Source organism: Hyperolius riggenbachi, chromosome 11 (assembly GCF_040937935.1).
Source record: "Hyperolius riggenbachi isolate aHypRig1 chromosome 11, aHypRig1.pri, whole genome shotgun sequence".
NCBI classification, from domain to species: domain Eukaryota; kingdom Metazoa; phylum Chordata; class Amphibia; order Anura; family Hyperoliidae; genus Hyperolius; species Hyperolius riggenbachi.
In genome coordinates, this window is record NC_090656.1 from 140323121 (window position 1) to 140337450 (window position 14330).

The window sequence follows — 14330 nt, forward strand, 5'->3', positions numbered from 1 at the left end:
TTCACACTTGGAGCTCCTGACCCTGTTGTCCTGGCCACCTTGCCCATCAACATCACATTGATTCAGGCCCTGTTCACAATGGTCAGTTGCGTTGTAGAATAATTCTCCATGTCTACTTACTATCCATAGAGTGCTATGGGCCTGTTCACAGTAATGGATCGCGTTATTCTAACTCGCTGCTTGCCGGCTTTATATAAAAGTCTGCGGCCAGTCTCCATTGCTGTTCAGTAATTATTGCATGTGAGTTATGCAACTGACCAATGTGAACCTAGCTTTCCTCTTAAAGATAGTTAACAGCAATTTTTGAGTTATTAGTCATGGATTTTGCCTTTAAATGGGATCTCTTTAAATCTGCATTCATAATCTTAGCTAGCCAGGCCATGTCTCCCATCCCATCCCCCATTCTGGACTTTTCTGCATTTCCTAAAACTTGCCATGATTAAACTGATTACTCTGTGATAACATGTAGGGAAAGCCTACTGTATTAACTTGAATGTCTTCTGTATAATCAATCATTAAACATGTTTTATTGTCTGTGTCCTTTTCTTTTCCTTTCACTCTTTCAGTTCATGGATCTAATCGCTCTTGTAGAGAAGTGCCCTGCAGTGTCAGAGCTACTATCTGCTTTTAATGAGCAGACTGTTTCAGACTATGTGGTTGTCTACCTACGTCTTCTGACATCTGGACATCTGCAGAGAGATAGTGTATTTTACCAGCACTTTATAGAAGGAGGAAGGAGTGTCAAGGAGTTCTGCCAGCAGGTAAAGAAAATTCACAGCCTTTTATTTTTTATTTTTAGAATATTTAAAGTTGAACTTTGGTTCATTTAAAGGGAATCAGAAGTAAAATTACTTACTTCTGGGTTCCATGTGGATGGGTGGTGCCAGCACTGCTAATCTATATGTGGACCACCAATATTTAAAGATGTAGCTGACCGCATCTATAAGTCATACATTTTGTGTGTGGGGGGCGGTAAAAAAGCCTCAGGGGGCCACATTCGGCCTGCGGGCCTTAGTTTGAGGAACACTGATCTAAACTGTTGAAATTGTTACTATAGTTTTAATTACGTTCAACTATCCATGTGATCTACAAAGTACTTCTATACTACATGACTGGGGAGTTGACACATGGGCTTTAATTCAGTTTTAATATTTATGAGTGTAAAAGCAGACTTGACCCAATGCAAAGCCACCCAAGTAAAACAGGTAAGCACTCCATTAAAATTTCAGCTTTTGGCTAAAGTCACATTTTCAGACAGGAAGAGGAGGGAATGAGCGGTTAGTAAGTGGGAATTTCACAGCAAGCCTGCTTCTTCCTTTCTGCAAATGTGACGTTAGTGAAAAGTCAAGTCAAGAAGTGATTACAAAGACCAAGGAAAAATGAGAGGAATGGGCAATACAAAGAGGTTTGTGATGCCACCATGAATATATCTCTGTGCTTACCTTATGTAGCTTTGCCTTGGGTCAGGTATCCTTTAGGCCCGGTTCACATTAGCGGTTTTTTCCGGAACGGACGTGAATGGATCCAATGTTGACCTATGGATCCATTCACATGCGTCCGTTGGTACGGGTACATCCCGGCCTCCGGATCCAAAAAATGCTGCAGGCTCTAATTTTCTGGACCGTTCTGCCTAGCGGAACGGATCCAGAAAAAAATACTGCAGCATTGCGGGCAATGGAAAACAGAACGTTTCTTCACACTAGTGAAGAAACGGACCATTCCACGGGGGATGGGGGCATGGGCCAACGCGATCCTGAGCGACGGGAGGGGGGGGGGGGGTGCAGCAGCCGGGCGGGTGGGCTATGGAGGCTAAATACGTACCTTATCTTGTGCAGCAGCCGGCGGTAGAAGCTTCCGTCTTCCGCGTCATGTGACTACATGACGCATCATGTGACTAGTTGCATGACGCGCTGTGTAATCACAGCGGAAGAAGAGGAAGCCTCTACCGCCAACTGCTGCACAAGATAAGGTATGTATTTGCTGAGTGAAAACAGATCTGATCAATCGTTGATCAGATCAGTTTTCACTATGTGAACGGCCACAGACTGGGCCATCCGGATCCGGTGAAGCAGACATCGGATCCGCTCACCGGATCCGTTTTGGCCCAAAACGCAGATGTGGACCGGGCCTTAAAGGGACTCCGAGCAGTGCACAAACTATGGAAAGATGCATATCATTTTAAAGCTCTCTTTCTCCTCTTTCCAATGATATATAAACCGCCGCCCTACGCCTTTTAGTTTTCGCTATTTTCGCGATTGAAATTGCCGCGGCCGCGATTTCAATCATGAAAATAGAGAAAACTAAAAGGTGTAGGGCGACGATTTAGATGTCGCCAGAAAGAGGAGAAAGAGAGCTTTAAAATGATATCCATCTTTCCATAGTTACATTGTATTACACAGGGCGACTTTTTCCTAAAGGGGAAAGTGTCGTCCTGTGTAATACAAGTAACTATGGAAAGATGGATATCATTTTAAAGCTCTCTTTCTGGCGACACCTAAATCGTCGCCCTACACCTTTTAGTTTTCTCTATTTTCGCGATTGAAATCGTGGCCGTGGCAATTTTAATCGTGAAAATAGCGAAAACTAAAAGGCGTAGGGCGGCGGTTTATATATCATTGGAAAGAGGAGAAAGAGAGCTTTAAAATTATATGCATCTTTCCATAGTTTCTGCACTGCTCGGAGTCCCTTTAATGTAACGATTATGACTCTAAGTGCCAAATTCATTAGGGAATAGTAAATATAATTGATCCTGCTGACCTGGACTTCACTGATGACAATTCTTCATGATAATGGTGACAAAGGTTTGTTACTCAGGCACATTAGAAAGGGTTGTTGAAAGGTTACAGAAGTAGTGATCACTCAACTAGGCTGCCCTGGATTTATCAAAGAAAAGAGTACTGGTGTGTGCGTGTGACTGAGCATTTAGTAATCTACCTGGAGTCACAGTTTAAAGGACGTGCATTTAAAATGTGCCTAAATAAGTTGTTTTCTCCCATTCAATAATGTACCTCAAATAAATTATTTATTTTGCTCTCCTCAAGAAAGCTGTGAACCTCCTGGCTACATATTGTTTGCAAGTGAGAAATCTAATCCCCATGTATTTTGACTTTGAGTAGTTGATAGTAGTTGACTTTGAGTAGTTGGTAACAAGTGACATTTTATGGATATTTAAAGGACAACTGAAGTGATGAGAATATGGAGGCTGCCATATTTATTTCCTGTTAAGCAATACCAGTTGCATGGCAGCCTTGCTTGTCTATTTGGTTGAAGTAGTGTCTGAATGAGACCAGAAACAAGCATGCAGCTAATCTTGTCAGATCTAACAATAATGTCAGAAACACTTGATCTGCTGTATGCTTGTTTAGGGTCTATGGCTAAAAGTATTAGAGGCTGCAGATCAACACAATAGCAAGGCAACTTGTATTGCTTACAACGAAATAAATATGGCAGCTTCCGCATACCTCTCACTACAGTTGTCCTTTAAACGGCTACGGCCTTTGAGCTGTGTGATCAGTTTTCTAAGCTGCCTTCCTTTGGGTTTGCACAAAATATGCGCTTGAAGCGAATTTGGGGTAGGTCTGAAGAGTACTTGTGCACAAATGAAACCACTCTTTATCCATGGACTTACAATAGACTAGACTATGGCAGGCGGTAGAGCATCACCAAATCAAACTAAGTAAAGGCACTTAAAACACTTCCCAATACCAGACAAGACAGCAGGACTGAGCAATTTCTTGTTATGTAAATTTGTAGCTGTTTGAGCTAAATATAAATAAAGTCATAACATGTTCACGTGATTACAGCTGTTGATCAAAAATGGCTTAAAATTTAGCTTGAAACACAAAAAAATGAAAATTACAAATGTAGATAAACAAATTTAAAAAATTTAAAATAAACACACATACCGTATTTTTCGAAATATAAGACACACCTAGGGTTAGAGGGCAAAAGCCAGGGGAAAAAAAATATACTAAACCTGGTGTGTCCATGTTCCAGGGGCATCTTGTAGTTGTTCTCCCCCAATCAGTGTTCTCTTTGTCCTCTTTGTTGATGACCCATCATCAACAAAAGCCTTCACTAGAGGCAGCCACGTGACACAGGAGATGTCTGCAAATCGCCGGCGCTGGAATTGCCGGCTGAGGTGAGCCGCTCTGCTGCTATTCTATCTTTGACAGGAAGTGTAGAAGTCCAACCAGGAGTGGAGGGGACTAGCCGGGGACGGAGGAGACCACCCAGCGCTGGAAGCACTAGGAAGGTAAGCCACGCTCCCGCTATTTTATTTTAAACAGGGGAGCAGAGGAGACCAGTGGGGGACAAGGCAAGGGGATCCCTGGCGTTGCGGCAGTTCAGCAGTTCGTATCAGCTATCGTAAGTCGGGGATTCCCTGTCTTTGGAATATAAGATGCAGGGGCTTTTTCTCCCCATTTTTTTGGGGAGAAAAGGTGCGTCTTACATTACGGAAAATACGCTATATGTTTATGTATGTATATTTTAAATAGTAATTGTTAGAAAATTACTGTATATAGATGATACTACGGTATCTGGCTAGAGATGGTGACAGATGGCCATAGGGAGTAGCTTCGTGTAGCAGGAAGGAACTAGCACAATTTGCCCCTTCAATTCACTTTTCCTCCTAAAGTTGTCCCTTGGAGACAGTTATTCATCTTCTGTTTAAAGTCATTTTTTTTGCACTAAAGCACTGTCAAAATAATTGTATTTTCTTGCTTGTGGCGGCTTAAAACACATTTTATTGATAAGGTATAAAAATATCACCAAGGAGAAAAGTGAATTGGGGCCTCTATACATAAGAAAAAGCAATGTCAGAGCAAAAGACAGATGATATTAAAGGGTACATGAAGTGAGAAGAATATTTTCATTAATAAACCATGCCAGTTACCTGGCTGTCTTGCTGAGTTTTTTTTATTGTTGTTTTTGAATCGCACTCCTGCAATAACCATGCAGCCTGGGGTGTCAAATCAGATTCACAGTATCTGATCTACATACTCGTTCTGGGCTAGTGACTTAAAGGATACATGAGGCAGATAAAATAAAAATCAGATTTGCTTACCTGGAGCTTCCTCCAGCCCCTAAAAGCCTATGTGTCCCTCGTTGCAGCTCCGCTCTCAGTCAGTCTCCTGGGGTCCCATCCGCAGTGTGGACCCGCCACTCACATTCGGGTTCTGTGCAGGCGCAGTACTTTTGGTGCGCATGCGCAGAAGCCGTATGCAGCCGCTACAGAGGGGACCCCAGGATACTGGCTAAAAGTGGAGCTGCAGCGAAGGACAAATATGCTTCCAGGGAGGGAGCCACAGGTAAGTAAATCTGATTTTATTTGCCTCATGTATGCTTTTAAAGAGGAACTGTATTCCAGACTTGAACTTCATACCAATCAATAGCCGACATACCCTTTCCTAGGAGATGTGACAACCACCCACCAATCCCGTATTACTAGGCCACAGTTGCCGTAAACTTCCTCCAATCGGCTTATGGAGGTGGGGAGGAAAGGGACAGAGGCGGGGATCGGCGGTGACTGACAGTCAAAGGTAAATAACAGGCTAGCGACGATCTGCGTGTCGCTAGCCTGGCGCTTTTTTAAATGGGGGACAACAGAGCCCTAGAGACGCACTGTTAGGACACAGAGGCTGGGCATTGTATACAGAACGTGCCTCTGTGTCCTAATGATTTCACAAACCCACCTCAGGTTCTCTTTAAGCTGCCAAAGAGCAAAAAATATATTTAAGGTAGCCATACACTGGTCGATTTGCCATCAGATTCGACCAACAGATAGATCCCTCTCTTATCGAATCTGATCAGAGAGTGATCGTATGGCTACCTTTACTGCAAACAGATTGTGAACCGATTTCAGCCTGAAACCGTTCACTATCTGTGGTGGTGGTGGTGCTGCCGCCGCTCCCCCCCCACCCCCTACCCCCCACATACATTACCTGCTCCGCCGGCACGACTGCCCCCGGTCACCGCTGCTCCGTCTCCGCGCTGGTCTGGTCTGGTCTCCGGGTCCGGCATGCTTCACTTCTTCCTGCCCGGCAGGAAGTTTAAACAGTAGAGCGCCCTCTACTGTTTTAACTTCCTGCCGGGCTAGAAGAAGTGAAGCATGCCGGAGACCAGAGCAGAGCGAAGACGGAGCAGCGGTGACCGGGGGCAGCCGCGCCGGCGGAGCAGGTAATGTATGCGGGCTCTATTGCGTCAGTCGTCGGGCACTCGAACGCCGCTAGCGACGAGCTCCCTACCCGCGGGCGATCGACGGTAATTTTCTGCACGGAGCGATCAACTGGATCGGACAGGATAGATCGAAATTTAGCGTGTAGCGGGAACGATGTGACAGCAGATTCGATCCCAGTGATCGAATCTGCTGTCGATCGGCGGGGAATCGGCCTAGTGCATGGCCAGCTTAAAGGTAAAAAAAGTAATATTGAAATGAAGGTAATCAGGAACAACTTACTTTGAGTGATTATTTTGCTTGTAAATGTGCTGAATGGTTATTTTTATCAATAAGGTGATAAATAAGTAATTTATGAGAAATTTTGTGAATAGAGCCCATTGTGTTTTAACCATCGCTGTAGTTGGAAGGGGTTATGACACGTCCAAGTCCAGCCCAGTTTAAATTAAATAAGAGCAGTTCCTGGCAGAATCCTGGTTTTGCCAATTTTCTGGCATCGATAGGTCCAACAGACACATAAGATTGATATTCATCCTCAGCATGAATTTGAGTCTTCTGATACTAAACAATGAGGACCATAGATGACTTTAGGTCCAACCTTTGTAGCGCTAGTTCTAGGAGATCCAGGTTCTTGAAAATCGCTTGAATGTGAAGGAACTTGCAGCTTTGCAACACAGGAAATATGACATCTATAGAAGTTGGATTACCGCATATACGTAAAAGTCAACTCGCGTGTAAGCCGACCCCCCCCAACATTTTCCACAGAATCCAGGGAAAAATGATTGACTCATGTATAAGCCGAGGGTAGGAAAGGCAGTGGCTCCTGACAACACGGGGGTTGTTTCATTTAATATGGTGGTTATTGCAGAGTTCACCTCTGTATGGAATAGATGCAAGAGCCAGCACCACCGGTGCTGCCCAAAGCCTTGTACCTTGTGTCTGCTCTCTGCCACAGAATTCCATGCACACCACACTATCAATGGGCAGAGCTGACAGGCTGCTGCCTAAATTACACTGAGGAGCGTACAGACACAAGAGTAGTCCCTATTTATTTTGCCCAGGTGCTGAGTGGGGCTTGCGGGCTATTTGAACCTTTCAAATAATTGACAGAGGTCAGGGAACTTCTGCACAAAAGCCATACAACAGTATTGCCATTTGTTCTGTGCTTTTATATACCTGCTTATTATCACCGTTGCACTCTGATCGTCTCTGCAGATTAGTCTGCACACCCCCCACCGCACACATGCAGGTGACTCGCGTAAAGGCCGAGGGGGTGGCTTTTCGTCACTTTTTTTGTGCTGAAAAATTTGGCCTATATGTGAGTATATATGGTATTTTATAGATTACAGTTCGCTATGAGGTTATCTGCTCTTTGGTAGCAGCCAGCTGGGAGGTTGGTTTTCCTTTGAACTCCCCAGCTATACACAGAGGTGCCAAACCCTGCTGGGATTGGTGCCAGGCTGTCTAAGACACGATTGCTAAATTGGTTTTGTCAAACTTATATTTGACCTGATCTGATGGATGGCACTATAAACCTTCTAGGGGTCTGGTGGGAGCTAGGAGAAAGCTTTTCACACCTGGGTGGAAGGTTCTTTAATTTAAAAACTGTCAGTGATTGCTAGCCTAGCCAGGGAGAAGGGGGAGAAGAAGTTTGGTGACTACATTTGGTTATATCAGTACAAAATAACATGTTTGACATGAAATGTGGCAAAGATTGGGCACCACCATGGTGGATTAAGGCTAGGCACCACCAGAGGGAGGGTCTTTTAGGCTCCTTTTACAATTAATCTACATGCTTTTGGCATGTTAGTGTGCGTTTTTTTCCAATTGTAATAGAAAACCTATTTGTTACAATCCCAACATGCTGGCATCCACAAAAAGAGTACTGTACTCTTCTTTTTATTATTATTATTTATTTATTTATTTTGCGGATGCCAGCATGTGGGGATTATAACAAATAGGTTTTCTATTACATTTGGGGGAAAAACGCGCACTAATGGAAACTCATGTCCAACGCAGTGGACAAGTGTAAAATGACCCTTAGGGTTAAGCAATGGGGGGGGGGACAGGGGAGGGGGGGTTAGGCTTGGGCACCACCAGAGGGGGTGTTGGGGTTAAGCATCACCAGGGGAGGGTTCTATTAGGGAGAAGTTAGATTGTAGTAATCACTTTTCCCAGCTACATCATGTTTCTCGACTATATCTGGCACAGTTTTATAACCAAAAAAAAAAAAAATCTTGGCTATATTAGGTGCCGGATGCGGTAATGCTTTATGAATAGGGTCTATTATATTCTTACTGTGTTGTCGCAAACAGACCCTGACCTGTTTGTTTATTCTCTTTACATATTGCAACCAACATGGAAACCTTGTATAAGCTATACCAATTACACTTACAGTGAGTGTTACTGTGGAAGGCATACAATATGTTCCTTGGTAGTGGACAATTATAAATGCCAACATCCATCTATTAAAAAGCATAAAAACCTTTTATCACATTTACGAGGCACTAAGGAGTATTGGTACAATATGTGGTAAACCTACTCTTGACAATACAATTCTAAAGTCTGTTAGCTCCCCTAAATGTCCACCTGGGTTTCTCTGTGTCTACATTTTTCAGGACAGCATGTCATCTCAGATAATTGCCATTTATTATTATTTAGTATTTATATGGCCCCGACATCTTCCGCAGCGATGTACAGAGTATATTATCTTGTCACTTAGAGGGGCTGCAATCTAATCCCTACCATAGTTATATGTCTATGTATGTATTGTGTAATGTATGTATCGTTGTCTAGGGCCAATTTTAGGGGAAGCCAATTAATTTATCTGTATGTTTTTGGGATCTGGAAGGAAACCCACACACACGGTGTTATGGGACAATAAACAGGTATTGCAGGGAATGATCACCGTTTGCAGAAACACTGATACTGAAACAGGAATGTGCAAAAAGGTGTTTTATTAAGAACCAAATCATGCAAATAACATGCAACCATATGCAAACAATATATACAGTGAATCTCCCGCAAACCAAACAAAACAGTGTGCACACATATAACCAAAACCCTGACTAACTATCTATCTATTTACAAACGGCGTGCAGGAGATATATATACAAATATGTACAAGCAAAAATATATACAATAACGCGGTATCAAAGGGAGCGGGCAAAGACAGGTCAAAACGGAATATCAGAGTCGGCAACAGGTAATCAGATGCAAGCGAGGTACAGAGGAATAAACAGAAGCAGAGTCAGGACAAGCAAGGTTCAGCAGCAGGGAATCAGATCACGGAACACAAGGAATCAGGTAACAGAGGTGACCAGAGACTCAGACCTATAACAAAGGGAAGTTCTGTCAATGACTTGGAGGAAGAGGCATACTTATATAGTCCATGTAACAGGAAGCAGCTGGTGGCAATTGCCATAAGTCCCATTAGAGGCATCTGCAGGCCAGACATTGAACTGCAAGTCTTTTGCATAAGTAGCACACGGCCACCCGCTGGAGGAAGGCAGAACAGCAGGGCTGCTACATGTCCAAAAAGCCCTCTGCTGGTGGCACAGTGAAAGTTCAGGATAGACCAAGTAAATACTGCCACCAGCAGGCAGGAGAAGGAAATACATGAGTCGTAACACACGGAGAGCATACAAACTCCATGCAAATGTTGACCTGGCTGGGATTTGAAATGGGGACCCAGTGCTGCAAGGCAAGAGCTCTAACCACTACGCCATCGTGCCGCCATGTATCTTTTTGATATGTGCATGGTCAGAATTAAAACATATAAGTAAGTTACAATCAAATTCTCTTGACTGTAACCTCTGCACTGTCTGATGTTCACACTGAATGCGTTCCGGACCAGTGCGGTCTGGGAACGCATGCTGCACGCATTTTTTAACAAAACGTGCGGCTGACCCATTCACTCATCAGCCACGCAATGCATACAAACACAGATGGCGTGCGTTTGTACGCGTTGCGTTCCGAACGCAGGGCCAACGGTTATGCGCGTTTGATGATGTGAACTGGGCCTTAGAGTTTGCTCCTTCAATGAATTCCTCTGGGTGGTGTTTATCTCTGAACATTGGTTAAAGCAGACCAGAACTCACTCTGTTCTAAAAGATAAGCAACAGCATAATGAAAAAAAATTACTTTGTTACAGCCGATACAAATCTTGCAATATATCTGCAGTGTGTCTATATCCTGCTTTCATGTAAACAGACATACTCAATATCCTGTGATTACAAATTAGTTGCTCTGCCAAGAGATCAAATTACAGTTGGGATTATTTACAGATGAGGCGGAAATAGACAGGCTAAACTCTCTATAGACAGGCTAAACAGTCTATACATACAGGTTGCATTTCTCTGTTTTCCTTCTGTCCTGTCCTGTGTGTTTTCCTTCTGTCCGGTCCACTTTAAGGCTGCTTACACACCAAGACGTTACAGGCGCACGTTAGTGCGCCTGTAACGCTCCCCCAACGCACAGCAATGTAACACAAGTGGGCTGTTCACACAGCCCACGTTGCGTTACATGTAATGCTGCACGTTCGGTGCAAAGTGCAGCATGCTACGGCGTTGGAGCGGCTATAGCCGCGTTAGACTGTTTGCACATGCGCAGTGGGGGGCGGAGAGGAGGCGGGGAGAGCCAGCTACAGTAGCCGCGCACATGGCTACTTAATATTCACTGCACTGGCGGCAGCTGATTGGCCGGCGGGACCACGTGATGCGGAGTGTCTCGCTCTGCATCACGTGGTCCCGCTGGCCAATCAGCGCCACTCTGGGAGACATTATAGGAATCAAGCAGCCGAACGCGGCTTACTCTACCGTCGGCTTTTGCAGCACCATACGTTGTGTTAGGTGCACGTTATGCGACCTTAACGTGGCACCTAACACAACGTCTTGGTGTGCAAGAAGCCTAAGACAAAAGATAACTTACCAAAATCATAGACCTGTTCTTAGTAGAATTGGTACTATATGTACCTATGTTTCACTTATCATGTCATGTTAGGTACGCTTTAGATATTTTTTTTTCTTGCTCATAAAATGTTCTCCTAGTTTTCTAAGATTGTTTATTACCACTGTATAAAAACTTTCAATATTGCTTATTTTACAAGCTTTAAAGGGAACCAGAGACGAAGGATAGTGGAAAATGAAAAAAAGATTTTATACATACCTGGGGCTTCCTCCAGCCCCATAAGCCTGGATCGCTCCCACGCCCGCCGCCGTCCTCCGCTTCCTCTATCGCCGGTACCTGTCCCGTCACTTCCGGCGGACGCGGCCAATTTTCCGCATGAACACGGGCTCCCTCCTTATCCTTACACATGCGCCTGCGTAGTATGAAGGCGCATGCATAAGGATATGGAGAAAGCCCTGTTCCTGCGGAAAATTGGCCGCATCCGCCAGCCGTGACGCACTGCGCTTGCCTCGACTGGCCGGGATTACGGGACCCGGTACCGGCGGATAGAGGAAGCGGAGGTCGGCGGCGGCGTGGGAGCGATCCGTGCGTATGGGGCTGGAGGAAGCCCCGGGTATGTATACATTTTTTTTACCATAGTCTCTGGTTCTCTTTAAGGTGTGCACTTGCATGCGTGCAAGCATATTTCACTTCACAGAATATATATCCTCATCAGTGGGGGCTGTCTTAAAGGACTACAATATCTACAACTTTTAAATGGCAAATACCAGTTTAAAATAAGCCTCCATATGAAATTATTAAAATGTGTATATTTTCATTTTTTACGTAACTGTTCAGAGGCCTGTTTCAAGTACCGGGACACATTTCCTGAATCAGAAAAGTAAAGATAACATTACTCTGAAAAACTTTCTGGAATGAGTGGAATGCACTATATATTAGAGCTATTGCCATTAACCCCATATCAAACTTGGTGGCTGTTGAGGTAGGAGAGGGAAGGTTTTTTTTTCTTGTAGGGATGTTACAGTATCCAATGCCTTGTAATGGCTTATGACAGTAAAGATTAAAGCTGCACCTTGAGGCACAATGCCCCCACCCAACACACACACCACCGGTCAGTCTCTCTCTCGATCGAACCAGCATTGCATTGAAAACACTTCTTATTGACCAGCTTCATTCTCACTTCACTCATTGCAGTAAACTGATGCTATAAACTATTTTGTATATTTAATCTGTATAGTTAAGATTTGTTGACATGAAATGATATGTACAGTGGTTTTATATATGTTTACATGTTTGTGTTTGCTTCTCTCATCTCTCTTCTGTTTAGGAAGTGGAGCCCATGTGTAAGGAAAGTGATCACATCCACATCATTGCTCTCTCCCAAGCCTTGAATGTTTCCATCCAGGTTGAATATATGGACAGGGGTGAGGGGGGGGCTACAGTCACACACGTGTTTCCAGAAGGAACAGATCCACAGGTTTTTTTGCTCTACAGACCTGGACACTACGATATTCTCTATAAGTGACCCATTTTGAATTGTTTGACACATCCCCCGTGTGAAGTCACCTTCTTTTCTCTTCACCTTCCCCTGATTTATGACCTGTCTCCCCCTGTCTGTACATTGCCCCTTGTCTGTTACATTTTATCTCAATGGAGCAAAATAAATCAATTCAACAAAATGGTGAATGCATGTGTCTTATACGTGCTGCATAGCTAAATGCCATGGTGTTAAAGGGACTGGTGCACACATTTTATCATGAACTGCGTACATTTATTTAATGCATCAGAAAATGAATAACAACTTAAAAATATCAAATCATGTGAATTCCTGAAATGACATCTGATTTGGCAGTAAACATCTGGAACAACATTGTCATCATAGCATCACATTTTATTCTGATATCAGAATATTCCATTGTATTTTCAGTTTCTTAGAAAGGGTTATGGATACTATGTTACTTGTTTTTTTGTTTTTTTTTGTATGTCTAAAACCTTTCACCAACAGAAAAAAAAATTGTACAATGAAAACTCCTACTATACAAACAAGCATGAAAATCTTAACAAGAACTTTACATGCTATTTAGTTATACTGTTATTTTACTATGTTTATATAACTTTGCCTTTTGTTTGGCAGTGCTTTGATAGGACTAAAGGTAGCCGTCCCGCAATGAGCCGATGCAGTGATTTCTTCTTTGTGCCTGCGCGGCTCCAGCTTACCGGGTCCTTGCTTAAGACTTAACTTCCTATCCGGCGCGGGCGCTGCAGGTGAACCGCACAATCAGCTCTCCTTACTTTTATAACTGTTCCCGACGGCGGGACCAGAGCTCCATGTTTGGCCAATCACTGCACTAGCTGGAGTTCAGTGATGGGGCTCTGGTCCCGCCAGTGGGGACTGTCTAGTCCATTTAGAACAGCAGGGGGCGCTGATTAGATGGTTCCCCTGCAGCGCCCTGCTCAGTCTTAACCCTTTTGGGAACCGCTGCCTAACCCCCCTTAACTCTCCTGGCTGTCTATTAAAAACCGCCAGGGGGCAGCACAGCAGGTTTTTATTTATTTATTTATTTTTTTAAATCATGTAGCTGTGCAGCGGCATTCCCCCACCCTCTTCGATCAGGAAATCCTGTTCAAAGAACGGGATTTCCTAGAGGGCTTCCCCGTCGCCATGGCGATGGGCGGCATGACGTCACCGACGTCGTGACATCATTGGGAGTCCCAATCCACCCCTCAGCGCTGCCTGGCACTGATTGGCATGGGGGGGAGGCGCGTTTGTGGGGGTCAGGCAGCCGGATCCTTGGTAGGGCTAGCTGGGCAATGGTGTCCCTCTTGTAGCCAGGTGTCCCCCCTGTAGTCAGCAGCCTTTACTCACCTCCCAGGCTCCAGTGATGAGCAGCTGTGGACCCCTCCGCTCTGGCCGGCATCCCTGCTTGTACTGACACTAAGTTCCTGGTTCGCGGCTCGATGGCGTTATCAGGGACCCGACGCTTATGTCAGAGCGAGCTGGGATGCCGGCCAGAGCGGAGGAGAGCGCTGACCGCATGGGGAACATCAGGAAGGTGAGTGGATCATCTTCTCCCTCCCCCACCGCCGCAGCTCTAATGGTAATCACTACGATACACCGGCGATCGTAGTGTTCAGGAGCCAATCGCGATGGCGGAAACAGCAGGAGGCGTAAATCCTACACCGCATGAGGCTAGAACAACCACAAGTGCGGCATAGGATTTACATTCGGTGGTCTGCAAGAGGT

General features: G+C 44.6%; 1 protein-coding gene across 1 annotated transcript in view; it reads left to right on the forward strand.

The window, feature by feature from the left end:
* Nucleotides 1–12765, forward strand: part of OTUB1 (OTU deubiquitinase, ubiquitin aldehyde binding 1) — a 51517-nt gene extending 38752 nt beyond the window's left edge. The window contains exons 6-7 of the mRNA XM_068260725.1: nucleotides 567–761; nucleotides 12414–12765. Of these exons, the coding sequence (XP_068116826.1) occupies nucleotides 567–761; nucleotides 12414–12611 (393 nt within the window). The 3' untranslated portion in view covers nucleotides 12612–12765. The remainder of the gene's footprint in view (nucleotides 1–566; nucleotides 762–12413) is intronic.
* Nucleotides 12766–14330: the final 1565 nt, after the last annotated feature.